The following is a 27,163-nucleotide window of genomic DNA, read 5'->3' as shown; positions in this document are numbered from 1 at the left end:
TCTCAGTGTCCTCAGTCTCTCCCTTTCTCATTCTGTCCTTCACACTGCTGCCCAAGAACCTCTCCAAAACGTCATACCAAGATCCTTCCTTGCCTACACCCCTCCTCATCACTCCCAGGCTCACCCAACCTGGTCTCCTGATGGCCGTGCCTCTGCCTCAGCCATGCTAAGTGGCCCTCCTGCATGCGGCTGACATCTTCCATACTAGCAAGGCTTTGTCCCTGGCATATCCTCTGCCTGGAAGACCACCTAACTCTCCAGGAGTCAGCTAGAGGGCTGCCTCTTCACTATTTCCTAGGCATAGTGACAGTCACTCCCATCGCCTGTGGTCCCACAGTCTCGGTCCCCAGCTCTTTCATAGCATGTGTCCCCTTGCATCGTGCTGCTTCTGCATTTCTCCCTTAGAATGAGCTTCTAGTAGTAGTGGTGACTTGTTCTTTTCTCTGGCTACTGTCACCAACCCTGCTTAAACAAGCCTGTCAGGTAATAGGCCTCAGGAAATGTAGACAGGTTGTTTTCTTCTCTGGTTATTGAGTATTTCCAACATTACCTGTTGGAAGATAGGAACAGAGCTTCCTTATCAGTGATGGCCTGATTCACACCTCCAGCCCTAGGGACCACACAGAGAAAGCAGATGCTTGGCCTTCTTGGGTCAGGCCTTAGTCAGAGAGCCCCAGGGTCCTCAGATCTGCAGGGCTCAGGAAAGGGTGGAGCCTCCTTGGGGCCCAGGGTGTGGTCTCCTACAAGGCCATTTCTCTCCAGGCCTCTACTTCCTCAACCATAAAGTGAGAAGGTCAAGCTCAGTTATCTTGAAGGGCTCTCTACCTCTGAAAAATCACAGAGAATCTTTGTTCATCCCTATGGACAGTATTCAGTCTGCATGGTCCCTGTGGACAGTTATTTCTTGGGGTGGTCAAATCACTACCCAGGAAAAAGTGTAGGCAGAAAGAATAAATGTCCTGACCCCACAGCTTGTCCTGTGGCCTTCCAAAGGGCCTATGAGCATCCAAGTGATCCCTAAAGGAGGGGGCAGCCTGGCATGATTTCCATTTTCTTTCTATTTCCATCTGGGCCTGCCTACCCCATCCCTTCCAGTGACCTTGCCAGGCCATTATTCCAGGAGTCGCACACGTACGTCTGGACAGCCTTAGCTTTTCAGATCCTGATTTGTCCCTCTGTAGCTTCCTCAGTTCTCCACCTTGGTCTCACCTTGGTGCTATTTATGGGGGTCTTCTGCTAGGTGGTTGTGATGCAATGACAAAGGCCCTTGGGGAATTCACAGTCTAGTCCTGAAGACAGTAACCCCAAGGACAGTAGTATGTGGGTGCTACGATACAGGGCAACACTGTCTTGCCAAGAAGCAAGGTGCCCTGAGTCCTCAAGGGTTCATGTGCACTAGCCAAGTGAAGGGGTGAGGGAATAAAGTCATTTTAGGCAGTGGAAGCCCCACATGCAGAGAGTGAAGATAAGAAAAGGTGTAACTTGTCAGGGAATGACAGGGAACCACTGAAGTTATCAGGCAGCTGGGGTAAGAGGAGCAGAGTGCTAGAGGGGAAACAACATCATCAGGGGTTCAGTGTGTATGTAGCAGAATCACCATCTTTAATGCCTAATTAGCTTGTAGGAGTCAACAAGCAAAGAGCAGGATGGGGTTTGGGGTGACACCCAAGATTTTGGCTTGAACAATTGTGCAGGTGAGATGCAGGAAGAAAAGCAGGTTGGAGGGAGGAGAAATTATTCATTTAATTTGAAATGTCCTATGTTTGTGGTGTCAGAGGGACATGCAGGAGGACCAGGAAGCAGCAGGATATGAGGGTTTCCGAAATGACCAGCACTGGCCCCCTCTTCCCAGAGAGCCCTGAGGGTGAAAAGCAGAAGTCATCTGGTGGCTTGGCCACAGGGCCCCAGGGAGACCATTTGCCTCCACCACCACCATCCTCTGCCTTCCAGGAAGCACTGACTCTGTCACCAAGTGCCATTCTGGGGGCAAAGTCTGGTCCAGCTGTGGTCTAACAATAAAGCCTCCCAAAGCTGCCAGTCTTGGGGCAGGCAAATGAACTCTCCCATCTCAAAGGGAATATCCCAAGTGTTGGTCCCCTCGAGGTCAGATCAAATGCAAGTCCCTTCCCTGGGAGACAGGAAGCAAGGCCAATCACCTGCTTCCCATGACCGGACAGTCGCTTTCCTTTCCCTGCCCCAAGTTCCTCATCACCTCCCTCTCCATCCTCACCTCTATCCTGTCTGATCTTCATGTTTATTTGAGGAGCCTTTAAATGCACAGAACCAGGTCCTACCCCTGAAGATTGATTCAGTTAGATCTGAGGTAGTACCCAGGAATCTATACTTTTGTCAGGTTCTTGGGTGATTCAGATAACCAGCCAGGTTTCAAACCCTGCACTGGGGAATCCTCCACCCTCCCCAGGCTCTCCCTCTTCAGGCATCTTATTTGGGGAGTCAAAATCTGAGAAAAGGAAAAACATTTATTTTCGACATGTCCAAGGTCCCAAGTGGGGACAGGGGCAGAATTTCCCCTTCCACCTGAGGGCTGAACCCCAGTCTGCTGCTCTGGTTCAGGCTTGGGAGATGAGCCACCCTTGGGATGGGACAGTCACTTGTACTGAGGAGAGAGTGGGGGTACAAGTGGGGCAGCACAGACACTTAACATCTTGTTGATGTCCACCTGAGTTGACTTATCCATCTCAGTCTTGAGGAGGCCGCTGACCCCCAAGCTGGGCAAACCCCCAGGCTCCTCTCCAGCCTCCTCTCCAAGGGGAACCAGAGCATGGGTGGGAGACATGAACATATTGGGGCAGGGCAAAGTGAGGCCTGAGCCCAGCTCACCTGCCACCGGCAGCAAGGCTGGCAGTTGTTCCACACATGCCTCCTCGGGGACCAGGGTCAGCTCAGACTCAGGTTCCACCTCAGCTTCAGCTTCCCTATCCCCTTCCCCTGCCTCGTTCAGCTCAGGGTTGCAATAGTTGATGTACTGGTACAGGGGCCGTAGGCGCTGGGCCTTTCCTGCAAAGACCCGGGGCAGAGAAGGGGCTGGAGCGCCAAGCTGTGCCATGTCAGGAGTCCAGCAGGCAGGGGGAAAAGAGAAGGCCCAGGGACTGCCACTCACGCTCCAGTGCCAAGGGCTCTGAGGGTGCAGACACTGTGCTGGCCACAGCTGGGAGCAAGGAGGTCCCCAGACTCTTGCGTTTCTTGGCTTTTTTGTGCTGTTTCGCAGACTGTGAGGGCTCATTCTGGCTACCCTCCAGGTCCTCCCTCTGCAGCGGCAGCCCCTGGGGCAGCTCAGCTTCAGCCCTAGGATGGGCTTGGTGGCTAGGCCCTGGGAGGCTGGGGGATAGGAGGCTTGAGGAGGCAGCCTTCAGCCTTGGTTCCTGTACCCTGAGCCTAGGGAATAGCCCTGCATGCCCACCACCCCAGGCCCAGATTCTTGTCCCTTTCCTGGTCATTGAGGCCCCAGGCTGGACAAGGACTAAGAGCTCATGTGAGCTCAGTCCCCTACAAGGCCTTGAGACTCCCTCTCATAGGGACAGAAGGGGAGAGGAGCGATGGTGGCGGCAGGGAATAATGATGCACCCTGCAGGAGTACAGGAATTTGGAATCCTACTGGGATGTGACACACACATACACCCACCAGCCCCACTGCTCCTTCCCTCTGAAGGCCCCCTCACTTGACTGGCTTCCTCTTGGGACCATGACTGGACCTCACAATGGTGGCCATAGGCCTGGAGCCTCTCTCCTCTAGTGCTTCAACCTCTGGCTTCAGCCGCTCTTCCTCCAGCTTGACTTGTTCCTCCTGGAGCTCTGGCTCTGAGACTGGTCCTGCTGGACACTTGTCTTCACCCTGGGTCCCGCAGGCCTCATGGGCTGACACCAGGCCCTGGTTTCCCATCACTGGACACTAGAGGTGACACATAGGTAACTGGTCACCATAGCCAGGCAAAGAATACAGGGATCAGTCATTAGACACCCAATGTGGATGAAGGGCACCAGCCCATGCCCCTGCCAGCCTGTGAAGCCTGTCCTGGTAGTTAGGGGGTCAACACACAGTTTGGCCTCCTAAAGCACCGAGGTCAAGAGTTTAAAGACTAGACAGCCCTGACGTTCACCTCAGAGCTCTGAGCATGGCCACCGAGCACCTCCAAAAGCCGTGCAGTCCCCTCCGCTGTCCCTTCTTGGGCACCTGGTCGCCTCTCGGTCCCTGCAGAGGCCATGGCTGCTCGGAGTCAGCACATCCTCGACCGTTGCTGGGGAGTGGGGGTCGGATACAGGCTCTGAGGGGCTGCGCTGGTGTACCCGGGAGACTGGTCCGGAGGCGAGAGCCCGGGTGGGAAGGTCAACTGGCAACAGCTCAGCTACACCCTGAACTGGAACTACAAGCCCCAGAAGACTTTGCGTCAGGGGCATTGGCCCCTGACCTCAGAGACGGAAACTACTGTTGCTTGGCAACAGCAAACCTGTCGGGTTGCAGCTTCGGGCTGCAAAAAACTGCTCTGGTGAGCCCCCTGCCTGGTGTTGAGGGGGAGGGGCCGTGAACGGATCAGGGAAGTGGGCCAGGAGCCCAGGCGGCTAGTGCAGGCCGCGGAGCGGGAATGGAGGGCACGACCGGGCTCACGGTCGGGTCCAGGGAGTAGGCACGGGGCTGAGGAAGGAGGTCCGGGACCCCGGATACGCAGCCTGGCAGGCCTCGGTGCACCATTACAGGGCGGCGACGGCGGCATGTGCGAGGGCCCGTCCCGCATTTCGGGGCCCATCCCCCCAGACCCTACTCTCTGTCCTGACTACTACCGACGGCCCGCCTCGGGTGAGTTGGGAGGTGCCGCGGCCCAGCGAGGCCCGAGCAAGGCTCGGGTCCCGCTCCACCACTGAACCCCGCACTCTTCCCTGTCTGACCCCTCAGCCCAAGGGCGCCTTGAAGGAAACGCGCTGAAGCTGGACCTGCTGACCTCGGACCCGGATCCGGACGCCACCCCGCCCCGCGGCCCCCGCATCCGTCCCGGAGCCAGAGAGATCCTGGAGCGAGGCCGATGCGGCGTGGGGGGCATGTTGCTGCAACTTGGGGGTATTTCCCTAGGCCCAGGGGCCTCTCCCAAGAGTAAGTTCTGGGCAGAAGGGGCAGCGAGGCAAATCTGAGAGAAAAAACTGCTACTCCTCCTGCCCTGACCTGGGCTCACGCTTTGCCTCTCTGAGTGTCAATTTCCCCTACTATAAAAGGAGGGGGAAATGAACTACCTTTTCCCACAAGAGTACTGAAATGAGGTAGTCCTCAGGAAACCCTAGCTCAGCTTCATGAATTCAGGCATCAATGAAACGTTTGTTGTTTAGTGCCTACAATGTGCTAGGCCCAGGAGGTGCTACAAAAGCAGGTTGAAGACAAGCATGGACTATCACTGAGTCAAGGTGGGAGACAATAGGCAAGTAAGATGAATATTATATACAAGATAATTAATGGTATACTTCACAATAAGAATGTAGAAAATAATCAGGGATAGAATAAATAATTACCATGTCAGGAAGGAAACAAGATGGTGACCTGGAGTGTCTGTATAGGGTCTAACTTAGATGGAGAGGTCAGGCCTGTATGTGAACTGGTATGAGTTGGATTTCATGGGCTGTAAGTAGGGCAGAGCCTGGCAACATCTTTTTCCCAGGGAAGGACCCTAAAGACCATGAGAAGGAGAACCTGAAGAGGATCAAGGAGATCCAGAGGCGCTTCCGTGAGCAGGAGCGCAGCCGGGAACAGGGCCAGCCCAGGCCCCTGAAGGCTCTGTGGCGCTCACCCAAGTATGACAAAGTTGAGTCCCGGCTCAAGGCCCAGCTGCAGGTACCTGGCTTAGGGAGCTAGAAGTATTGTCCATCTTATTTGCTAAGAGGCAATTATATTCTGATCTGAGTTATGGGGAGGGAGGAAAATCACAGGGGACTAAGGTAACAGGGGACTAAGAGATAGCTGGTTCTGCTGCAGGGGATTCTCAGAAGTGGCGATGGCTGGGTGATCCTGAGGGGCAGAGGAATTAGGCAAGGGGAGAATGGAAGAGAACATTCCTTGGAGATGAAACATCACAGATAGAAGTCCTAAGATCAGAGAGAGTGTGGGCAGTGGGGATGCTGTGTAGTTTACTGTGAGGGGATAAGAGCATGAAGGTAGGCTAAGAAGTCATCTGGACCCATATAAAGGGCCACATAACACTTTTCAACCTTTATTTCTAAGGGCCATGGGAAGGTCAGGGATAGGGGTATGGTGGTGGGATTCTGTCTTGAGTAGATGGTGGCACCATTTCTCTATCGAGGGGTCTCAGAAGGAAGAGCAGGGTTGAGAAAAGACAATAAGGTCATATGTGGATATGTTGGAGCTGCAGCATTTGTGGGACTCCCAGGGGGTGGGAGTGTGTCCAGGAAGCAGATGGAGAATCAGGTCTGGATCTCAGGAGTGAGACCCAGGAGTTATTGAGGATCTGGCTGAGGACAATGAGACCAGGGAAATGACCCTGGATTTGTGGGCTCAGAGGCCTGCTGTCAGTGACCTTGGGGGGGACATATCCAGGAAGCTTGGCTAGGAAGGAGAGAAAAAGAATGGTAACTGGAACCAGAACTGAGGTAGGAAGGGTGGTTTGTTGTTAAAGATGTGAGAGACACACATTTAAATGCTGATGAGACAAGCTCCTTCAAGAGGGAGAAGGCCCATAGGGCTGGGGATAGAGGCTCAGTTTTGAGACCTTGACCACAGCCTGACTGATCCCTCTTCTATGCCCTGCCCTCCAGGAGCCTGGCCCTGCCTGTGGGACAGAGACCGCGCACTTCCTGCGGGCACACTCTCGCTGTGGCCCTGGGCTCCCACCACCCCGTGTTCCCAGTCCCCAGCTAACCCCACCAGATCCCAAAGCCAAGGTGAGAGTGTGTGTGCTAGGAGGTGGAGAAGGGATCCTGTGGGGTTCAGAGGCACAACTCAGTGCTGTCTTCCCATTGCGCTTGCCATGTCCTGCAGGGGCCAAGCTTGGGTGTGGACTTCATTAGCCACAATGCCCGCACTGCCAAGAGGGCCCCCCGGCGGCATTCCCGCTCGCTGCAGGTCCTGGCACAAGTGCTGGAACAGCAACGGCAAGCCCAGGAGCACTACAACGCCACACAGAAGGGTCACGTGCCCCATTAGTAGGTCCTACTATCCAACACCCAGGGTGAGGGGTACCTATGGCAGGTGGGAGCCAACATCTGCACTGAGATCATCAACCTGAGCCTATGCATCCACAGCTTGTTGGAGCGTAAGGATCTGTGGCGACGGGAGGCTGAGGCCCGCCAACATAGCCAGCCGGATCCTGCCATGCCCCCTGGCCACACTCGCATGCCCGAGAACCAGCGTTTGGAGACACTAAGCAATCTGCTCCAGAGTGAGTATGTGGGCAAAGGGGACTGGATGGGGAACCCACTGAGGACCATACACCTCTGCCTAACACTAACTGTTCCTGGGCCCCATGTAGGCCAGAGCCAGCTGCTGCGTGAGCTGGTGCTGCTGCCTGCCGGGGCAGACTCATTAAGGGCCCAGGGCCATCGTGCTGAGCTGGACCGGAAGCTGGTGCAGGTAGAGGAGGCCATCAAGATTTTTTCCCGCCCCAAGGTCTTCGTGAAGATGGATGCTTGAGCCCTTTTATAGGGGTAGTGACAGGGGTCCTAGCTGAGGATCACTGCATGGTTGCAAAGGACAGGGTCAGGCCCCATCATAGAGTCCAAAGACATAAGCAGTAGGTGGGGAACAGTATCCCCACAGCACTTTTCTTAGCCACTGGTGGCTGCAGAAGGGCCATCCTAGCCCAGCCTCTTAATCCCTTTGTCAAAATTAAACTTTTTATACACAGTGGGATTTGTTTCCATACGCGCTTTTCTTACCCTAGAAATTACCCTGGTGGCCCTCCTGGTGCTCGACTGCAGAAAAGTCTCTCTGCTGCCCTTATCACTCCTGCCTCATGTCCAGGGAAGAAGGCAAGATTGTGGGGTCAGGGAGGAGGCTAGGACTGGGACACAGAACACCCATAACTGCATTTGTAGAAAACCTTTAATGTTCCCCAATCTGAGAGGGCCCTGTGAGCAAGCTAAAACCCCCACTGAGGAAGTCCCCTGGAGTGGCAAGGGGCTGCTTCCTTGTGTATCAGAGGCTGAAGCCACTACCATCTCCTCGCATACTACTCCCCCAGCCAGAGCTGGCTTGCTCCTGATCATCCAGGGATGGCAGAGAGCTGCGGGAACTTGGAAGTAGGCGGCCTGGGTGCAGGTTCCAGCATGGAGGCCCCTGAGACAGCCCATTGGAACAGGGAGGCTGGCGGTTCTCAATGACTAGATCACTACTGTCATCATCGCTATCGGGCTCAGCAGGCCCAGGCCCAGCAGAAGGAGGCCCTGTCAGACGCCCAGATGCCCCACGCACCACATTATTGCGCTGATTGGCTGGCTTGACAGTGACAATGAGGTTGTGGCTGTTGGCGACCATCATATCTGTCACTTGGTCCAAGGTCTTCCCAGCCACCTCAATGCCGTTGACTTCGAGGATCTCATCACTGACTGCCAGCAGCCCTGTACTCTCAGCCAGGCCCCCTCGTACCAGGCGAGAAATGAAGATGCCTGGGACCCGTTCCAGGCCCTGGGGAGCTACACGCACGCTCATGCCATCTCGGATGTAGAAACCTAGGGGGCGGTCAGAACCATGCTTGTGCAGCCTCACCCGCCGGTGGGTCTCAGGCAGTAAGTCCACATCTATGACTGAAGAAACCTGGCGGAAATCTTGGGGCAGGCTGATTAGGAGGGGCGGCCGGGTGCGCAGAGGTGCCACTGGCCGAAGTAGGAGCCCTTTCTTACGCCGTTGCAGAGAGTTGGAGGCAAAGGCCAGGCCGCTGGAGTCAGCTTCTGCTGCAGGAGAGGGAGGCACTGAGATCAGAGACCCTACTCTCCCACTTGGGTCCTTTTCTATCATGCCCAGGTCAGGGGAAGGGGACACTAGCTATTTCCTACCACCTGGAGGTCAGGCCAAGGACAGGGGTTGCAGAGCGTGAAGCCTGGGCACCCTGGGCATAAACTAGCCCCTGTAGACCTGCCCTGTCACCTTACCCCACAGAGGTTGCCCACTGTACCCCATTCTCCTCACCCCGCTTCTGCACTAGCAGGCGCAGCGGTGGGGGCCCGCTGGCCAGGGCCCGGTGCAGGCTGTCGTCGTTGGTGAGGGGCAGTAGGTCGCCGTGAGCATCTGTATAGCCAAGCAGCACGTCCAGCCCTGGTATCTGATGCACCACACGCAGTAACCTCAAAAACTCTTGGAAGCCACTCACCGAAGCGCGGGGCAGCGCGAAGCGTCGGAACTCGGCGTCAAACTGGAGGCAGGGGAAGAGGAGGGGTCAGGACGGAGCCTGCGTCCTTTCTTACCACCGGTCCCAGGGTGGCAGGGGTGTGAAGGCGGGCTGCCGCAACAGCTGCAGCCTTGTGCCCAGACCTCAGCTCCAGTACAAGGGACGCTGTCCAAGGTCTTCTCCCCGCCCTCCAGGTAACCCAGGCCACAGAGGGGCTCTAGAGGCCGACAGTGAAAGTAAGGAGGATGGGTGCGGGAAAGCGAGAAGAAAAACCGGAGAATGGGACGTGGAGGATAGAGGAGAGAGAAAGGTGCTGGGACCAAGGAGCTAGGAAGGGGAGAATGAGGGAATTGGAGGCACCTAGTGCCAAAGCCGGAGCTAGGACTGGAGGGGTCCTTACTTTGCTCTTCACCTCCACGATGCTGTCGGGACTGCGCGCCGGGGTTCTCTGTGGCCTGGCCATGGCGGGGCCGGGCGGGCCCGGGACAGTGCGCCAGGCGGCCCGCCGAGGCGCAGGTGCACAGCCCGGCCGCCGGGCCGGCCGGTGCCGCCCCGCCCCTGGCGGTAGCACTCGCCCCGCCCTCCCATCCTCACCATGACGTCAAGGGGCCAGCTACGGAGAGTGGAACGCGGAGTCCACGTTTCCTAGGAAACGGTGCTGGGGCTAGAGACGTTTTGTGTGCTCTTACGTCATTACGCTACGGTCAGCGCGTTCTCGGAGACTGGGGGAGGTGCTCGGCCAATCCGAGGGGAGAGTGATACCTATTGGGTGCTATCTGTAATATTTCTACCGGCCTTACAAGACTACTAGGAAACTGAGTTACAATACTTGCTGAATCCTTCGGGGCTACACGGCGTTGAAGGGACTCGGGCTAACCTCGGCCGCAGCCTCAGGCCCCAGATTCCTCCCTCTCCATCTGAGCCGGCCCTTGGCCTCTTCCTGCCCAGAGCCAAGGGAGTGTTGACGGACGGCCCGGAAGCCGGACCGCTGCCCGGAGAGAGAACAAACAGGGAAGCGTCCAGTCAATCCAAGAAGGATCTTCACGCAGGTTCTCGAACAGCATACGCTCTTGCGCACGCGCAGCCACGCACTTGGGTGGGGCCTCGATCTCAGGTCCCGCCCAATAGTCGTGCGTTTCCTCTTCCGACGAAAGGCGGGACCGCAGCGCCAGCGAGAACCCTGGGCCAGCGGTCCTCCGCTAAGTTCCGCTGCGGGAATGGCAAGCTTGAAGAGCTTGGTCCTGCGGCCCTGGATTCGAGAGCTGGTCCTGGGGTCAGAGAGGCTCTCAAGTCCACGGGCGGGGCAGCTGCTTCAGGTGAGCCCCCCAGCTCCCTCATGTCCCGGAGACCGAGGTGGGGCCCCAGGACAGTGGGATTGACGTCCTTCACTGTCGTCAGGTGCTGCAGGAGGCCGAGGCCCCAGGCCGGTCCTGCGCCACAGGCGCGTCTGATGTCGGGGCCACGCTGCTTGTGTCCGATGGGGCCCACAGTGTCCGCTGCCTGGTAACGCGGGAAACCCTGAACGCCTCGGACTGGTGAGAAAGGCGCCGCGGGGCCGTAGAAGATTTGAACCCGGGGGAAGGTCGAGGCTTGAGCCCGAGGTGGGCGGGCCCCAGGCGGGCTGGACTGTGTTCCCTCAGTCTAGGCTGTGAGGGTCGTGCTCTCCGTAGGGAAGAGAAGGAGTTTGGCTTCCGAGGGGCTGAAGGCCGGCTGCTGCTGCTGCAAGACTGCGAGGTCCGAGTCCAAGTAGCAGAGGGCGGCGCGGTGAGTGGTGAGGCTGGCTTGGGCAGGTTTACTTGGCCTGACTCTTCATGACAATTTCTGAGACCCGTCCCTGAACTCACCCCTCTAGCCCGCGGAGTTCTACCTCCAGGTGCACCGCTTCAGCCTAATGCCCACGGAGCAGCCCCGGGATTGGGTGACTGGTTGGTAAGTGATGCCTCCACCCTCCAACTGTTCTCCCCACCCAGGCCTGGCTGGCATGGGCATAGGCCTTTTGGGTGGGAGGGCTTGGGCCTCCTAGTAACACTGACTGCTTATCACCATCTTTTTCCTAGCAACCAGGACCCGGATGTGCAGAAAAAGCTGAAAGACTGCCTGGAGTGAGTGTGGGGTTGGGCTCAGGCCAGGTGTGGCTTGGTCAGAGGATGGCAAATGTGTTGACAAGCCTCAGGATTGTTCCTCACATCTGTCCCCTCTGTTTCTATAGGGAGCATCTTTCAGAGTCCGCCTCCTCCAATGCAGGTACTTATAAGGGATGACCCTAACTCTCTGTAGAGTTAACTCTCCAGCTGTCATCTCTTGCTCTTTTAATAAGCCCTCTTCCCCACCCACCCTACCCTTCCTCCTCTTTGAGCTTCATTTTGCCCGTCCCCTGCCCCCCTACCCCTAGGCCTTTCACTGTCTCAACTTCTGGATGAAGTGCAGGAAGAACAGGAGCATCAGGGGGCACTAGTGCGCCTGGCTGAGAGCTGTCTGATGCTGTCAGGCCCTTGCACAGCACCCCCGCTCACCCGCTGGGCTGCCTCAAGCCACTTGGCCATGGTCAGTCTGGGGCATCCCTTGGGAAATGTCAGGGTGAGGAGTTGGACAAGGACCAGGCTGACAGTTCACGTCCACAGGAAGAAGCTATGTACACTGTCCCCAGCCTATGGTTGCACATCTCTGAGACTGACCAGCGAATCCTGAACTCTCTGGGCCCAGGTCAGAGAACACAGGGTAAGGAGGACTGGAGAGCCCAGAGAGGAATATCTGGAGGCCTGGTGCCCACAGTGCTGATAAGCCTTTCCTGACCCCCAGGCCCTGAGCTGCCCCCACCAGACCCGACTCTTCAGGACCTATCACTGACCCTGTCCTCCTCTCCTTCTTCACTCAGTTCCTCAGGTAAGGTAGTGCTGAAGCCACACTAACTCGCTGCCCGGGCTACGCAGGATGCTATGAAAGGGACTAACACGGTCCCTAGAGGCCTGCCTAAGGTCATAGGCCACTCAACTGGTCTCAGCTGAGAGGACTATGCTCACAGTGAGTCCTTTCCTCCCCAGGAAACCCTGCCTTACCCAGCCACATGTCAGCAGAGGAAAGTGGTGCCAGTCTCAGCCTTCTACCTGCCCTGTCCTTGGCTGCTCCAGACACAGGGCAGAAGGGCAGCTTCCAGCCCCAACCAGCCATCTGCTCAGCCCCTGGCCCCCTGGCCCCTAGTTCCCCACATCCCAGCCATGTATCCAACTCCCAACTCCTGAGTTGTACCCCAAGTCTGTCACCTCTTAGTCACATCCCCAGTTCACATCAGGCCCATGTGACCATGCCCCAGCCCCAGAAACCTAGACTGGAGTTCAAGGAGCTAGGGTTGCCCCCCAAGAACTGGCAGCATTCTCCAAGGATAAGAACCACCGAGGGAGTCCTGGAGTCCAGTCCCGTCTGGGTGAGCATAGCCCCCCTACAGCTGGAAGATAGAATGGGGTAAACCTTGAGTAGAGTTGGGAGAGCTAGGATAACCTTAGATGGGGTTAGGGGTCCTTTTTGGCCCCTCTCGACACCACATCCTCTTCAGGACCCTCCAAAGAAGCATCGTGATGGATCCACCTTCCAATATGAGTACGAGCCACCCTGCACTTCCCTCTGTGCCCAGGTCCAAGCTGCCAGGTGAGTGCCTGGGGCTGCCCCACTCTGTTGGTCTCCATTCCCAGTCTTCATTGACCTACATACAGCCTTGGCTCTCTTCCTAGGCTCCCTCCCCAACTCCTGGCCTGGGCCTTGCATTTTCTGATGGAGCCACAGCCGGAATCTGAGCAAACCCAGGTGTGAGGGGTCATGTGACCACATGGGAGAATGTGTGCATACAGGTCATGCCTGTGGGTGGACAAACAGTGCTCCACACTCTGCTTCCTCTGAGTTTTTTAATAAAATAATCTCATGCGGCAGGAAAGGAGAAGGTCAGGGGTTGGGGCCGCCGCCTCTTTGGTCTGTGGCTGGGGAGGGTGGGCTCCGCTCAGGGCTGGAGGGCTCTGTATACTGTGGGAGCAGAGGCTCGGCTCCAAGGCCAGATCCTGCAAAAGAAGAGGGGGAGAGAGGAAGGTCAGAATTGGAGTGAGCAATCCTGCCACCCTAACAACCAGCCTAGCCCCTTCTTACCTAGGCTTGGTGATGGGGGTGCCTCAAGCTTTGGCCTTCGCTTGAGGACAGGGGAGCGCTGCAGTCGTAAAGGCCGTTCTGAGGGACACAGAAAGGCATGTGGTGTGTTAAGGGCTTGCTGTCTGTCCCCAACCCTCCACTCCAATGTGTGCCAGCGCGCGCGCACACACACAGACATTGTTGCCTTTAGAGCCCCCCCTTCCCCTGTATCTTCCCATCCCTGGCAGAGGTTGCTCTTTTGGAGGTGGGACCAGAGCTAGTTGGAAGGGCTATCAGACCCTTGCTCCTGGCTCCCTGATTTCTCACCCCTCACACCACCAGTGGCCTCCTCCAAGGACCTGAGCCATGAAGAGAGACCTGGAGCCCACTCTTTCCCATCTCCTGCACTCAAGCACACATGGAGGTGTCTCCCCTCACCAACAGGGGCCTGGAGCTGGTCCTCATGCACAGACACTGCTCGTCGCCCTGCCGAGAGAGGCCTCGGCTTCAGCTGGCCATCTGGGGGAGGCCGGGGTATCAGGGTATGGTCCCAACAGCTGCCCCCATTCCAGCCCTCACCCCCTACCTTCAGGGTCCCCAGAGGAGCCAAATTCCCAGCAGGGACTTTTGCAGTCCCCAGCCCAGTATTGGGGTAGGGGCTAGCATGCCCATTTACCTTCATTTCTGGGGCCCAAGCAAGGATCCTCTGGGAGGCCTAAGCTGTCTGGGGAAGGGCTGGCTTTTCGGGGGCTGGGACAAGGGGAAGGGGGTCCTGGACCATCTTGTTGGCCCCAACCACGGCTCCTAAGCTCTGCGTTCAGCTGCTGCCCCAGTGTCTTCCAGGTGGCAGACTCAGACCCCAGGCCCCCTGGGCCAGGTCTGCATGAGGGGTCTGCAAGAAGAAAGGTGTCAGCCAAGGCCTGGGCCAGGCAATGGAAGTGAGCTTGACCTGCATATCCCCCAACACACACACAGTGGCCCTTACTCACCAGCAGACACAGAGTGGGTGCGGGACTTGATAGAGATGGGAGGGGCCTCTGAGGAACTGTCCATAATGTCACCTGCAAGGTAGGACTGGGGGCTCAGGCACCAGGTCTTGGGGGTGAGGGGAAGAAAAACTTGGCCTCTCCCCCAGAAGAACAAATCCCTTGGGGACTTATCTCTAAGGACATCCCCCTCCCCCAAAATGTATTGCCCTAGCCCAGGATCTCACCATCTGAGCCAGCTTTCTTGATCTCTCCATCTTTGCTCTGTAGGAAACAGGGAAGTCAAGCTCAGCTGTGCACCACCCTCACCCTAGCCTTGTTCTTTTGTTCATTCTTGTTCTTATAACTGCCACTAAATGTGGGCTGGGCAACAACATAGCAAATCCAGTCCTGATCTTAGAGCTCTGAGATGGTGGACAGTTAACACAGGCACATCCATATGCATGCAAAGACACACAAATAATGTGATTTCTTAATTCTCTGATTCACTTTCTATACTGTGGTTCTTCTTAGGGTCTGTGATCAAAGTGGCATTAGCAGGATAGACATGGAAGAGAATCAGGGAAGGCCCACAGGGAAATGCAGGGATGGATGAAGAGGAACCTGGTATAACCCGTGGGTGGTGATGAGGGGCTGGAAGTGGGTCAGGGAGGTGCTCCAGACAAGAATGTGCAGAGGCTCTGAGATGCAACCAGGGAGGGAGAGCAGTGAGATGAAAGCAGTGACCAGGGCTGAGACAGGGCCTTGAAGCAGGGTTAGGAGTCAGGGCAGTGGCTTAAGAGAAAGACCCTGGATGACTTGCTGTTTCAAATGTAGGTAACAAGGTCAGATTTCTGTTAGATCTGCAGAGAAAGGACTGTCACAGCTCCAAGGAGGAGATAACTGGCCTGGGAGCCAGGGCAGAAGCCAAGAGGGAAGAATGGTTGAATCTGATCACTATTTTGAGGAGGAAGGGGTAGAACTCACAGACCTGTGTGTCATGAGTCTCCTCCTGGTCACATGTCACCCATAGACTGCCACAAGCCACATGTCATCAGTCCCCTTACTTCGCACTTGTGTCCCTCCAAGCTCACTTGTTTCCTCTTTCCTTCGGCATTCCCGCTGCCTCTGCTCACGCCAATCCTCTGCAGCATCACTTGTACCCGCTGTTCAAAGGATGGGGCCAGTTCTGTGTCTCCTCGCTCCAGGGGCCGCCTCTGGGGACAGAGATGCCAGAGTGGGAGAGAGCCCAGTGCCCTCAGTTTCAGCAGAACCCTCACCCCTGTCACCAGGTCTCACCTTGTCAGGTCTGGTACCCAACGCTGCCTCCTCCTCCTCAGCAGGTAGCAGTATCATTGAGTAGGCCTTGCTTTCCCGAGTGTAGCGAGGCCGGCTCCTGCGGGCAGGGTCAGGGCTGCTGGTGCCCCCTTCAGCCCCACCAGGCTCCTCCCCACGGCCAGGACGGGCTGGTGGCCGCAGCAGGTCCCCAAGTGTGGTTTTTCGAGTGCGGGGAGCTGCCCCAGGGCTGGTCTCTAGATCAGGCCGTGACCCCCGCGTTGAACGAGGCTTCTTGAAGGCAAAGAGGGTACCCAGCTTCTTTCGCAGTGTACGGGGGACAGGAGTGGTACCACCCTCGGTGGGTGAGTCCTCCTCAGGGGCCCAGCTGTAGGAACAGCCAACAGTAAGCAGGAAGGCCCATGGAGCAGCCCACCCTCTCCCACCCCCTGCAACTGCCCCTCACTCACAGGCGATCCTGTTGGATCAGCCTTTTGGAGAAGAATTCCTCCACGCCCTCGTCCACACGGGCACTGAGCCCATTCCCTTCCTGCGGCAAGGCTGGGGGTACCTGGGGGACATCACATAGTCAGGGGTCAAGGCTGAGCGCAACTGTGACTTCTCCCCACCTTCCCTCCTCCAACAGTCTGCCCTGGGCAACTCCAGGACCTGGGAGCTGGGGTGACTCTAGGAGGCTACTGACATGCAAGCTCTCCCCCTGTCCAGCTAGTGGGCAAAGATACTAATTTCACATACCTCCTCTCCCACAGTTGACCCTGGACACACACCCAACCGACATTCATTCTTGTCCCACGGAGTATCCTACACATCCTGAACCACCCGGTCACTAGCAGGCTAGAGCCCACGCATCCCCTGGGTCACACGTTCTCACCTGCCACCACCTCTGCTCCAAACAGTTTCCTGCAGTATCCCCCACCCCCACCCCCACCCCACCCGGCCTGCTGCTGCTCAGCAGCACAGGCCTGCTGCGTCAGACCCTCTAGGGGGGGCCTCAAGCCAGCTCCTCCTCCCCTTCTGCCCTGTGCCCTCTACCTCACTGGTACCCGGTCCACACATACACCTCCCCACACAAACACCATCCAGATGTGCAGCAGACACAGGATTGCCCCTGCAGTCGGGGAGCCCAGTATCTTGGATGTTGGATAAGACAGCCACCCTCTCTTGCACATCCACCCATGCAGCAGGCCAACCTGAGGCAGGGTCCTACACCCAGGTGCACCCTTAACGAAACCCACACACCCATGACCCCACATGGGTATGGCCTGGGGTGGGGGTGGCCAGGAAGAAGCCAGGATATGGCCACACGACCAGATGATTTTGGGCCCCTACAACCCACCTCCTTGCCCGCCATCATCTGTGAGGAGCAAATGGGCCACCCGAGACCCCCAATTCCACAACCTCTGGAGTAGGGGGAGGGCGCTCACCTGGGGGCCCCCAGGCGGAGGGCGGTGGTGGTGCTGGCGCCGGGGCCGTGGTCGGGCCCTGGTCGGATGGCGCAGAGGCTGCCCGGAGGGTGGCAGGTCCATGCGAGGCAGCTGGCCGGCCGGGGGCCCAGGAGCAGCAGGGCTCGGAGAGCCGCGTGCAGATGGGCCGGCCTGCGGCTCCGCATCCTCTCCAGGAGCCGCCAGCTCGGGCCCCGGTTCCTCAGCAGCACCTGAGGGGAGAGCACCAGAAGAGCACAGAGCACAGAGCTTAGGGAGGTGGCAGTGGCGGCTCTAGGGCGGCGGGGGACCCGCCCAGGGCGCGGGGAGGGGCCCGGCTACGCAGCCTGCTTCCCGCCCCCCCCAGTCCCTCCCCCGCCGCCGCTGTCCGTGGTGCTGAGCGCGGCCCCGAGCGGCGCGCGTACGCACTGCCGCCAAGCATGCGCGTCCTGGGGGTAGGGAAAGGGGGCGAGTGAAGACGGTGTCCGGGCCATGGTCCGCTCAGGTCTGGCTCCCATGCCGACTGACCACAGGAAACCCCAACCTTGCAGGGTGCACGGGGGTCCTGGCCTGGTTCAGGCAAAGGTCGGTGAGTTTACAGGACAACAGGGCTGAGTGAATGTGTCCAGGTGTTCAGTTCTAATGGAGCTTCAGCCCAACTCAGTAACTCCCTTCCCCCCAGGCCCTGACTTACTGTGAGTGGAGGGAGCCAGGTGAAGACAATGGTTGGACTCAGGCCGTTTCTGTGGAGGACTGTCATTCTGTTGGGGAGGGCACAAACTAGGCCTGGGGCAAGGGAGCTGCCTCCCCACCTTCCACACTCCAGAACAAGATGGGAAGATCTAGGGTTCCAGACCCAGAGTTCTGGCACCACATACCTTCTGCTCCTCTTCACCCTCCTTCTCCTCAGGGAAGAAAAGGCCTTCCAATTTACCAGGCCCAAAGGGGGTGGGCTGGCCTTCTTCCAAAGCAGGTATGGCGGAGGGCACTGCCACTGCTGTCTGCTGAGCCAGACTTTCCACCTGCAATACCAGGCACCCCAGAGATGGACAAGTAGGGCCCCAGCCATAGTCCCATCAGTGCCAAAGGAACTATAAAGTATCCCTGGGCCTTATGACCCCAGAAGACATTACAAAACTCCTGCAAGGCAGGATGTGTGTGTGCATGTGTGTGTAAGCACAGTTTCCCCTCACCAGCCGATCCTGGGCTGCACTCAGACCCGCCAGAGCTTGAGCCACAATGCTCTCTGCCAAGGACCCTGTGACTGACAACCGCATGTCCCTGAGGGCAAGAAAGGGTAAAGGTTAGTGTGCTGTCTCTGCCCTGCCCAGCCCAGCCCCATCCACCCTACCTGAGTCTAGTGAAGGCATCTTGCAGCAGGTGCTCTGGGAGCAGCTCTGGGAGGCCCCTTGAGCCCACCAGGACCCCCTCTAGTTGCTCTCTCCATCTAGGTTCCTGCAGCATCTGTGGGCAGAGGCTTCTAGTTGTGTCCAGTGTGGCCTGAGTGAAGTCCTGGGCAAAAGTCAGAGAATGGTGAGGGTGTGGCTAGAGCCACACTGAATGGCTTGAGGCTCTGACCCACACAGAATATAAACTCAGAGGATATCACAGTCAAGCCTATGGGATGGGGTCAAGCCTGTATATGGTGAGGCTGGGACAAGGGCACCATCTCACCTGAATGTCCTGGCGGCAGACCTCGCCCACCTGCCCCAGGAGGCCCTCCAGCTTCTGCCGCAGCTGCCACTGATGGCTTGAGGAGCTTCCCACCTCATATAGAATAGGGAGAATCTGGAGGCCAAGGAGGAACAGGAGTTGCAAAGTGACACCTAACTAAGAGAGGAAGGGTCCTCATGGTGGGAAGGTGTGCTCACACTGAGAGAGAAGTTGGCATTTTGGATGGCATCCTCGGCCTGGTGCACAGCAGCTTCACCCTGGGGCCCAGCCCCACAGCCTAGTAGCTCCACATGCTCCTGCACCGACTGACACAGTTCGTTCACTTCCTGAGGAACATCAGGAATCAGTCCCAGTCTGGTCCCTTTCCAGTCCCCCAAACCCTGACTGCCTCTTTCCCAGGGTCTCCAACAGGGTGTGAGGTCCTAAAGCCAATACTGTCAGGCCAGCCTGTCTGTTGAGGGAGGGAGAGCAGTCTCCTTTGGTTCACTGCAGGGACTTTATATATACTTCCTAAATGTACAGAATAGAAAGGAAAGGAGCTGTTGGTGATGTCTGTGTTTTAGAAGCTCAGTTTGTTCACCATCCACCTGAAGGATAGACTGAGAGGTGGGAAGAAATGGGAGTGAGATACCATAGAGGAAGAACCAGGGGAAGCAAGGGAGAGTTAGGGTGGGGGAGAGGAGCAGGACCAAAGAGGTCTATGCAGGCTCCAATGTGGCCAGGAGAGACCTGGTTCAAACCTCTGTCCATAGCACTTGGTGGGTGCGGGCGCCAGTGAGATTGGGATTCAGGGTAGAGAGAAGAGTTTGCGGGAAATAATGAGATCACTTGAAGATGTATATAGTGTGAAGCCCCTGCAGGATGTCTGGGTCAAGATGCCTGGGCTCTGGAGCTTGGGAGAGAAAAGGGATTTGGGAATGGGGAGGTGGGAACATTTCTCACAAAGGGAAGGTAGTGGAGGGAGATGAAGCCAGAAGAAAGGTCACTGGGTTGGCCACAATAGAGGTCAGTGAAGAGGGGAAAGGGGTCCTGTGAATGGGAGTTACAGGTAGGGCTACAGTGGGCATGGGACGGGGGATTGAGGGAAGATTTTTAAATACCTCCCATCTTTAACAGGAGAGCCTATTTAAGTACTTTAAAAAGGCAGCCAGTGGTGTTATTTGGGGGAGGTATTTCAGGAGCAGTTGGTTCCTCTCTAGACCAAGGAGAAGGAATTGTTTGGAACAGCATGATTTAGGCACCCTGGCCCCAGGAAAGTCAGACCTTCAGACCCAAGGAGGTTCCCAGGTGCCACAGCTCTCACCACCCCCTATCTTCTGTTTGTACTCAAGGTTTAAGGAAGGGACACTGACCTGCTCAGAGGGGTTAGAGACCCGACCTAGTGGCTGCTGGGAGGAGGTGCTGGCAGGAGAGGTGTGGTCTGTGCGGTTGTTCCTCAAGAGACAGGCCTGGATCTGACGACAAGGGATACTGATAAGTGGTGGGAAGGGATACTGATAAGTGGTGGGAAGCAGGGCCACGGCCCAGAGCAGTGGAGAAGGGACCCCCAACACACACACACCTGATGCACTGCACGTGCTGTCAGTTCCGGGCGGCTGCGCTGCGCTTGAGCTATGTCGGTGAGTGGCAAAGGCATGGTCTTCAGACTTCGGTTCTGCTCCAGGGCCTGAGCCACATCCAGCAGACCCAGAGCTGACGTGTGATTCCGGTCCCAGACCACAGACCTGGGCCAGGCGGGGCTTCAGTGGGGGGGGGGGGACGGACTCCGCCAGGCCGCACCCATCCCTCCGACCATGCCCACCCCTCCGTTCAGCCCCGCCCCTTAGCCCAGTAGGCATCTTCATGCCACGCCCTCCCCCCCCAACCGGTCCCACCACTATGACCCCGCCCACCGGAGTCTGGTGTTAACCCGAAGGGCCTTGGCCAGCATCTTGGCACCAGTGTCCCCCATGGCGTTGCCGCTGATATCTAGGGCTGTCAGGTTAGGATTGGTGGCCAGGGCCCGAAGCAGGACACTGACGCCCAGCTTCAGCCGCGACTCAGCCACAGACAGAGACTGCAGAGGCTGGGGTTAAGAGAGAGCATTTGTAGTTGGAGTCAGGGCTCAGCAAGGTGAGCAGGTCACAGGGTTTGAGGGACCAGGAGTCAGAGGGGTCACAGGGGTCCACTGACTGAGGATCCCACATAGTCCTGTGAACTCACACAGTCGTCATCCTGCATGAGCTGAACAATCCGGTGCAGGACGTCGTCCAGGGTCTCCCTGTGGGCAAGGGCCAGGGTTGGTGGGGGACCCGGATGTTGGGGTGCTATCTGGGAGGCCCAGGAGTGGGGTGGGGGCTCACTTGCACCGGACGTTGAAGTTCCTTCCAAGGGCCACATGTCGCAGGGACCGACTCCTCCCGATGGCTAGCACCAGAGTCACCATGTCCGACCCGAAGCCTGGGAGTGGTTGGAGTCACGCTTAGGTGAGGCTGCGGGGTGGGAGTGGAGCGGGAATTGGGTGGGTAGTGGGAGGATGGGTTTCCGGGCGGCCTCACCATTATCCGACAGATCCAAGGAGCTCACGGCGCCAGCATCACACACTAAGTCCTGTATCACCTGAGCTCCTGCTGAGCGCAGCTGAAGATGGAAGGAGGGGGCGTGCTCAGGACAACAGGCCACAGGTGGGGAGGATCGAGTGGCCAAAGGCCCCACGCTCCCGCAGTCCCACTCCCTGTGTGTGGGCCCACTGCCTGCTCCCGCTGGAGCTCCGCGCTCACCTCGCAAGCGCTGAGGTCCAGGTGCAGGTCGCCCAAGTGCGTGTTGAGCGCGAGACCTTCCAAAAGGGCCCTGGGATGGGATGTCACATGGCATGGCGGGAACTGGGAAATCGGGACTCAGGGCGCGAACGAATACCAAGAAAGAAGGGCCCGGATGCTGGGGAGGTTACGGGTCCGATAGGAGGCGGGTGAGGCGCCGGAGGCCGCACAGATGGAGGGCGTGGCCATGGCCAGAGACAACTCACCTGAGAGCGTCCGGGGGCAGCTTGCAGCCCGCCAGGCCCAGGTGCCGGAGCGCCCCGGCGCGGCTGAGGAAGAGTTGCAGCGCGGCGGGCGCAGCCCGGGACTTCCTGGGGTTGGGGAGCGGGAGGAGTGGGCTTCCGGGCGCCGGGGGGCGGCTCCCCGCAGCCTCTCCCCCACCCCCAGCCCTGACGCGCCCGCCCCCTTACGTGCGGGAGAAGACGTTCCTCGAAGCGTCGAGGTGACTGAGGCTGGCGCAGCAGCCGCGGGACAGCGCGGCAAAGAGCTGCGGGAGGAGGGCGCAGGCTGCACCGGCCGGAGCACCGAGCCCTCCCGGCCAGCCTTGCCCTCCAGTCTACCCAGGATCAACCCCCCCCCCCCCCCCACCGACCACCCCCTTACAGCGTCCAGGGCGGTGTCGGTGCCTGCGAGATTCAGAAACGCCAGAACATTTGGACGGCTCAGGAAACTATAGAGTCCCTGGTGGCAGGATGGGGTGGGAGAGAGGGAAAGAGTCAGGAATCACCTCACCAAGAGCTTTCTGACACCCCACTATCTGCAGCGGCCCCAATCACTGCCCCTAAAGACAGCTACTCACCCCATTGTCCTCTGAGGCCCCCAGTGCCCCGGGGTTTCCAGAAAGATCCAGGTGGGTCAGAGCAGAGTCAAAGGCCACGTTGGAAGCCAGTGCCCGGCCTAGAGCCTTCATTCCTGGAGGGGGAGCGGGGCTCAGCGATCATGCTGATCCACCAACCCTACCCCATCCTTGGCTCCACCTACCTCGAGGGGTCAACCCTGTCTGTGCTAGGCTGAGTCTCCTCAGGGCTCCAGGACGATGCTCTAGGTGCCTGCTGAGTGCAGCCACTCCTGGGGAATGGGGACAAACTTCGTGGGTCCCACCTTCTCCAGCACCAACCCCTGGGACTTCCCCAGGCTCAGGCATACCTCGGTCATCCAGCAGATTCCCTGCCAGGCTGAGCTCTCGAAGCCCAGAGCTGGAGTGCCCTGCCAGGGCCTGGGCCAGTCGCCGGACAAAATCTCTGGGTACCAGATCGCAGGCATAAGACTCTGATTTAGGATTCCCAAATCCTCCAAATCCCAACTGCCCCAAATCCCCTTCTCAAGCTCTCTGTGGCCCCCTTACCCCCTCAGACCACAGGTCTCCAGCACCAGCTCCTCCAGGTGGGATGACTGCCTCATTATGTGCAGAATCTGTTCCAAGACCTCAAGGCTCTGAGAACCAGAGCGGAGGCTCAGTGGGCTGCACCCTGGTCCCCACGCCCTTGACCTCTCCGTGACCCTACACTCTCACCAGCTTCATGTCCACACAGGAGAGACACCGGAACCACAGGTTGTAGGACAGGGCAGCAACACTCAATGCCAGGTCCCTGGGTGGGAAAAGGGGCAGGGGCAGAGCTCAGGGTCCTCCAGCCAAATCTCAAGCCCCAAAACCCCCTCCATGGAGAGGCTGAGGCCCAGGAATGTGGGTGATGGGATCTTCCTCCCTTCCCAGTCCTGGCAGGCCACACACCGACTACCCAGATGGCTGAAGTCTCCTAGGCTGAAATGGCGGCAACCCTGACGATGGTAGATGGTGTCCACATCCTGGAGAGAAAGAAAGTGTCTCCAACTGGCTTGGGGCCACAGGGAACAGGGAGGGACTCAATGGACATGGGGATGAGATGTTTCCAGAGCCTCCCAGAGAGGGCCCTACTCTCACCCACTGAATCTCCTCTCGGAAAGGGAAGCCATTGTAGTCACACAGAGCCTCGTATGTCTCCAAGAAGCCACCTGGGGAGGTGCCAGGGGTATGATGGGGTGGGGTGGGGGGAGGAGAGAGACAAAAGATGGAGGAAGATCAGACCCAAACTGGGTGGTGGCTGTACCTCAAGTGGCTCTGTTCAGTTTGAGAGACCTCCAAATGCAGGGGTCTGGGGCTGCAGGAAGGGGTAGGCTGGAAGCCCCATGTGGCCCTGCCTTGGCCCTTACCACAGGGGCTACTGGGTGAGGTAGCCTCTGAGGGACTGCTTCTCTCCAGACGAACCAGCATGGAAGGGGGTGTGGGCTTCCGGAATAGCTTCCTGAGCAGAAGGATAAAGGAGAAGGGACAAGGGACTTCTAGCCTCTGGGATGTGAAGCAGCCCGCTTGTGTCTCCAGAGCATTCCCCCCACTGTCCTTCTCTTCTAGTCCCTTGCAATTGCTGGGCCTCACCCAAGGGTGGAGTGAGGGAAGACCTTCTTGATTGCTGCAGCGACATGCTGGGCCAACTGTTCCAGGGCAGCCACACCAGGAAACTCCAGGACCAGCTCAGGCAGAGACTCCAGCTCAAAGGTGACCTGTGGAAAGCAAGTGGCTGGGCTGGGTTCCATGTGTGGGGACAGGGGAAGCGGGAGGTGAAGGTAGGCCCTAGCAGGTACTAAGGTTCTCACCTGAGGGGGTGTCTCCTGCAGTGCCATGGCCTGGACCTCCAGGTAGCTGAACGTGCAGTCCACCTGTGGAGTGTCTAGATCAGCCTGGACCAAGGCCTGAGCTCCACCCTCTTGGGAACCCAGTCCTTTGTGCAGCCTGGAGCTGAGATCTAGATGGACCTAGACTCCAGTCCAGCCTGCTGCCTGGAGTCCACAGCCATTGGAAGCGCAGAGCCCACAGGACAAGATGAACAGTTCTGCAGATGCAGCCCTCTTGTCAAGGAAGCTGCCGGAGGGTCAGGTGGGTGGTGACCAGGTCCTGGGACTGACTCACCCTTAGTGGGAGACAGGTGTGGAGAAGGTAGGCTCTCCATCGAAGCAATGCCTGGAGGGAGAGAGAGTCTGACACCCTGAGCAGGGCAAAAGGCTCTTTTTGCTTGGCACAGTGCCCTCCCAGGCTCAGTCCCCCTGCCATACCAGGACATGACCTTGTTCAGCACCCTCCCGCTCTGGTAGCCAGGTTTTCAGCAGCAGATCTGCTTCCTTGGGCCACAGGAACCTGGTGATCGCGCCTGTGGAAGGGCAGCCTGCTAGATGATTCTGGTCCTCCCATGGAGGTCAATTCATACCCATGGCCTGTACCAGGCTAGGGGCCTGGTCTAGTCTATGGGCCAGTAAGGAAGAAGTGGGGTGGATCTTGAGGTAGCAAGACCTCCAAAGGAGAAGAGAAAAACGCTTACTGGGCATCCCCAGGGCGCTTGGTTGGCCTCTGGTTGCCCCTCACTCCCCCCAGCCCCACTGCTTCCTCGCAGCCAAGTAGGCAAGAAGGGCCAGCGCTTACCTCGCAGCTCATGGGATATGCCGTCGGGGGTCTGGGCCATGGGGCCGCGCCAGGATGCCCGGGCAGCCCAAGGAGCTGCGATGAGAAACTGCAGCTCGTAGGCGTGCACAGGAAGCCTGGGGCCCGGCCTGCTCTGCAGCCACCTGCTCCTGCAGCGGAAGGTACGCTCTGCTTCCTGCCAGGCCGCCCCCAGCCCGGCTCCTCCCCGCTCTGGCCTCCGCGGGCCCGGAGACGTCGCCCGGGTACGCGGGTGTAGGAGGCGGCCAGAGTCCCATATGCCCGTCCACCCCGTCGCGCAGGAGCTACTCCGTCAGGCCAGACATGGGGTGGGAGTAGTGTGGCCTTCAGGGTCGCGCGAGTGTCCCGTGCCTCGTGCGGTGTCTGGCCCCCTACTTCTACCCCATACTGCAGTCCCTGCCTTGAGCACCAGGGGGTGCTGTCCGCTCGGGGATTCACTCCGGGGCCCACTCGGGTTGGTACCCTCCAAAGCCCAGCGGAAAGGAGGGGGCATCTGTTCAGCAGGAGCGTGGGATCTCTCCCAATATCCGGGCCCTAACCTGGAGCACCTAATCTGTTACTGCTTCTAACCTGGAGACTGTGACCCCATCGAAGATCCAGGAACTGTTAAAGGGGTGGAAAAATTACCAGATGGGCCCAGATACCCTTCTCTGCAGCAGAGGCTCCTCAGCTTTCACCAGGTTCAGGCTGGGTCAGGGCCAGAGGTGCCTGTTTGCTCAGGGGGCAGCCTCTGGCTAAAACCTGAACCCCAAGAGCCTCAGGGAGGGATGGAGTGACTCATGAACAAAGGCCAGGTACATGCATTCTTCCTGACCTGGAGTTTGGGGAGAGGGGACCTCTAGGAGAGAGGGAAGCTACTGTCTTCAGGGCTGGGAGGGATCAGAAGGTCCAGAGTTGGGTGAGCACATTGCCTTATAAAAGACCAGGGACCTAGATTCTGGAAGGTTCACTGGAGGGGGGGGGGGGGGAGGATTATTTTTTTAAAAAAATAATTGAGTTCAGAGAGAGGAAGGGAGAGGGAGAGACAAACATCAATGGCAAGAGAATCATTGATCTGCTGCATCCTGTACGCCCCCTGGGCATGTGCCCTGACCTGGAATAGAACCCTGATCTCCTGGGTCATAGGTCAAGGCTCAACTGTTGAGCCATGCCGGCAGGGCAAGGGGATTATTTTTCTCTCCCTTCCATTATAATTTAATTAAACTCCACTTATGAGATAAGAAACATCCTCTACCCTGCCCACAGTCCAGCCTGGCAGAGGTGAAATAACCATGAGTAGGTGGGATATACTGGCAGAATCTCCTTGGTTTCTTTCCCATCTCCAGCTACCCCCCCTCACCTTGGAGCTCAGAGACAGTGAGACCACCTTCTCATCTAGGACTAGAACAAAGTGGAAAGTAGAAACTGAATATTAACAAGTTGAGGGCAGCCATCTCTCCTCAACCAACAGGCCCATGGTGTGATAGTCGAGGGCTGGCAGGGGAGGACTCAGCTGGAGAGTGAGTTGAGTTCCTGCCAATAGAGGCTCAAGAGGAGGTGCTGCTTTGCTGCCTCTCAATTTGAAAGGAGTTGAGATATGGTTAAGATCTAAGACTCTTTCTAGGACCACATAGAACCCACAAACTGCCCGGCGGGGCGTGGACCAGGAGATCGTGGTCCAATTCCCAGTCAGGGCACATGCCTGGATTGCGGGCTTGATCCCCAGTCGGGGCGTGCAGGAGGAAGCTGATCAATGACAACTCTCTCATCATTGATGTCTATCTCTCTCTCCCTCTCCCTTCCTCTCTTTGAAATCAATAAAGGTATTTTTTCAAAAAAGAACCCACAAACTGCTTTTAGGATAAGAACTTAATAGGTCTCACACACTATAGCTAAGTGGTCAAGAATGCAGATTCTGAAGGCAGACTGCCTGAATTCAAACCCTTACTCCACCTCTTACCAGCTGTTTGACATTGAGTAAGTTACTTAACCTTTCTGGGTTTCCAGTTCCAGTTGCAGCTGAAGCTATTAACTTACCTCAAAGTGTTGCTCTAAGGATTAAATATTAAGAGACGTGCTCACAACAGTGCCTGGCACTCAGTGAACACTCACA

The 27,163-nt window shown here is 57.7% G+C and overlaps 5 protein-coding genes across 9 annotated transcripts; 2 read left to right on the top strand and 3 right to left on the bottom strand.

The window, feature by feature from the left end:
• Positions 1 to 1,249: 1,249 nt before the first annotated feature.
• Positions 1,250 to 3,910, bottom strand: LOC308547442 (uncharacterized protein C16orf86). The gene is made up of 3 exons (XM_081117824.1): positions 3,681 to 3,910; positions 3,122 to 3,306; positions 1,250 to 3,018 (listed from the first exon to the last, which is right to left on the bottom strand). Exons 1-3 carry the CDS (start codon positions 3,899 to 3,901, stop codon positions 2,609 to 2,611), a joined length of 816 nt encoding a protein of 271 aa, XP_080973950.1. The 5' UTR covers positions 3,902 to 3,910; the 3' UTR covers positions 1,250 to 2,608.
• A 152-nt stretch (positions 3,911 to 4,062) lies between these two features.
• Positions 4,063 to 7,861, top strand: ENKD1 (enkurin domain containing 1). Its single transcript, XM_081117819.1, has 8 exons — positions 4,063 to 4,505; positions 4,714 to 4,813; positions 4,910 to 5,104; positions 5,661 to 5,833; positions 6,772 to 6,897; positions 6,995 to 7,158; positions 7,258 to 7,394; positions 7,485 to 7,861. Exons 1-8 carry the CDS (start codon positions 4,134 to 4,136, stop codon positions 7,643 to 7,645), a joined length of 1,428 nt encoding a protein of 475 aa, XP_080973945.1. The 5' UTR covers positions 4,063 to 4,133; the 3' UTR covers positions 7,646 to 7,861.
• Positions 7,862 to 8,039: 178 nt separating this feature from the next.
• Positions 8,040 to 10,022, bottom strand: PARD6A (par-6 family cell polarity regulator alpha). Of its 4 annotated transcripts, none has more exons than XM_081119676.1 (3): positions 9,739 to 10,022; positions 9,140 to 9,362; positions 8,040 to 8,904 (listed from the first exon to the last, which is right to left on the bottom strand). In XM_081119676.1, exons 1-3 carry the CDS (start codon positions 9,799 to 9,801, stop codon positions 8,150 to 8,152), a joined length of 1,041 nt encoding a protein of 346 aa, XP_080975802.1. In that variant the 5' UTR covers positions 9,802 to 10,022; the 3' UTR covers positions 8,040 to 8,149. The 4 variants fall into 4 exon arrangements, with proteins under 4 accessions (XP_080975802.1, XP_080975803.1, XP_080975804.1 ...); XM_081119677.1 differs by having other exon boundaries at positions 8,040 to 8,901; positions 9,739 to 9,891; XM_081119678.1 differs by having other exon boundaries at positions 9,321 to 9,362; positions 9,739 to 9,786.
• Positions 10,023 to 10,044: 22 nt separating this feature from the next.
• On the top strand, positions 10,045 to 13,273 carry ACD (ACD shelterin complex subunit and telomerase recruitment factor). Of its 2 annotated transcripts, none has more exons than XM_081119673.1 (12): positions 10,045 to 10,654; positions 10,737 to 10,873; positions 11,009 to 11,102; positions 11,191 to 11,267; positions 11,396 to 11,440; positions 11,548 to 11,582; positions 11,731 to 11,882; positions 11,960 to 12,056; positions 12,138 to 12,221; positions 12,380 to 12,759; positions 12,889 to 12,980; positions 13,064 to 13,273. In XM_081119673.1, the coding sequence occupies exons 1-12, from the start codon at positions 10,556 to 10,558 to the stop codon at positions 13,140 to 13,142; spliced, it is 1,371 nt and encodes a 456-aa protein (XP_080975799.1). In that variant the 5' UTR covers positions 10,045 to 10,555; the 3' UTR covers positions 13,143 to 13,273. The 2 variants fall into 2 exon arrangements, with proteins under 2 accessions (XP_080975799.1, XP_080975800.1); XM_081119674.1 differs by having other exon boundaries at positions 10,048 to 10,654; positions 11,960 to 12,041; positions 13,064 to 13,265.
• Positions 13,223 to 25,191, bottom strand: CARMIL2 (capping protein regulator and myosin 1 linker 2). The gene is made up of 39 exons (XM_081119680.1): positions 25,054 to 25,191; positions 24,690 to 24,784; positions 24,547 to 24,597; positions 24,234 to 24,296; positions 24,016 to 24,140; positions 23,793 to 23,884; positions 23,524 to 23,594; positions 23,335 to 23,408; positions 23,116 to 23,191; positions 22,948 to 23,036; positions 22,749 to 22,843; positions 22,584 to 22,670; positions 22,402 to 22,514; positions 22,206 to 22,283; positions 22,013 to 22,089; positions 21,809 to 21,913; positions 21,564 to 21,633; positions 21,342 to 21,423; positions 21,147 to 21,243; positions 21,007 to 21,064; positions 20,697 to 20,869; positions 20,366 to 20,528; positions 20,157 to 20,258; positions 19,002 to 19,130; positions 18,805 to 18,918; positions 18,482 to 18,642; positions 18,324 to 18,411; positions 18,009 to 18,152; positions 17,825 to 17,891; positions 17,134 to 17,363; positions 16,159 to 16,259; positions 15,713 to 16,076; positions 15,508 to 15,630; positions 14,662 to 14,698; positions 14,438 to 14,509; positions 14,125 to 14,340; positions 13,887 to 13,967; positions 13,470 to 13,547; positions 13,223 to 13,384 (listed from the first exon to the last, which is right to left on the bottom strand). The coding sequence occupies exons 1-39, from the start codon at positions 25,091 to 25,093 to the stop codon at positions 13,272 to 13,274; spliced, it is 4,194 nt and encodes a 1,397-aa protein (XP_080975806.1). The 5' UTR covers positions 25,094 to 25,191; the 3' UTR covers positions 13,223 to 13,271.
• Positions 25,192 to 27,163: the final 1,972 nt, after the last annotated feature.

The sequence above is a fragment of the Miniopterus schreibersii genome (genome assembly GCF_964146895.1).
Source record: "Miniopterus schreibersii genome assembly, chromosome: 18".
In the NCBI taxonomy this organism is placed as follows: domain Eukaryota; kingdom Metazoa; phylum Chordata; class Mammalia; order Chiroptera; family Miniopteridae; genus Miniopterus; species Miniopterus schreibersii.
The sequence above is the reverse complement of the archived record's forward strand: the minus strand, read 5'-3'. Positions and strand labels throughout refer to the sequence as shown.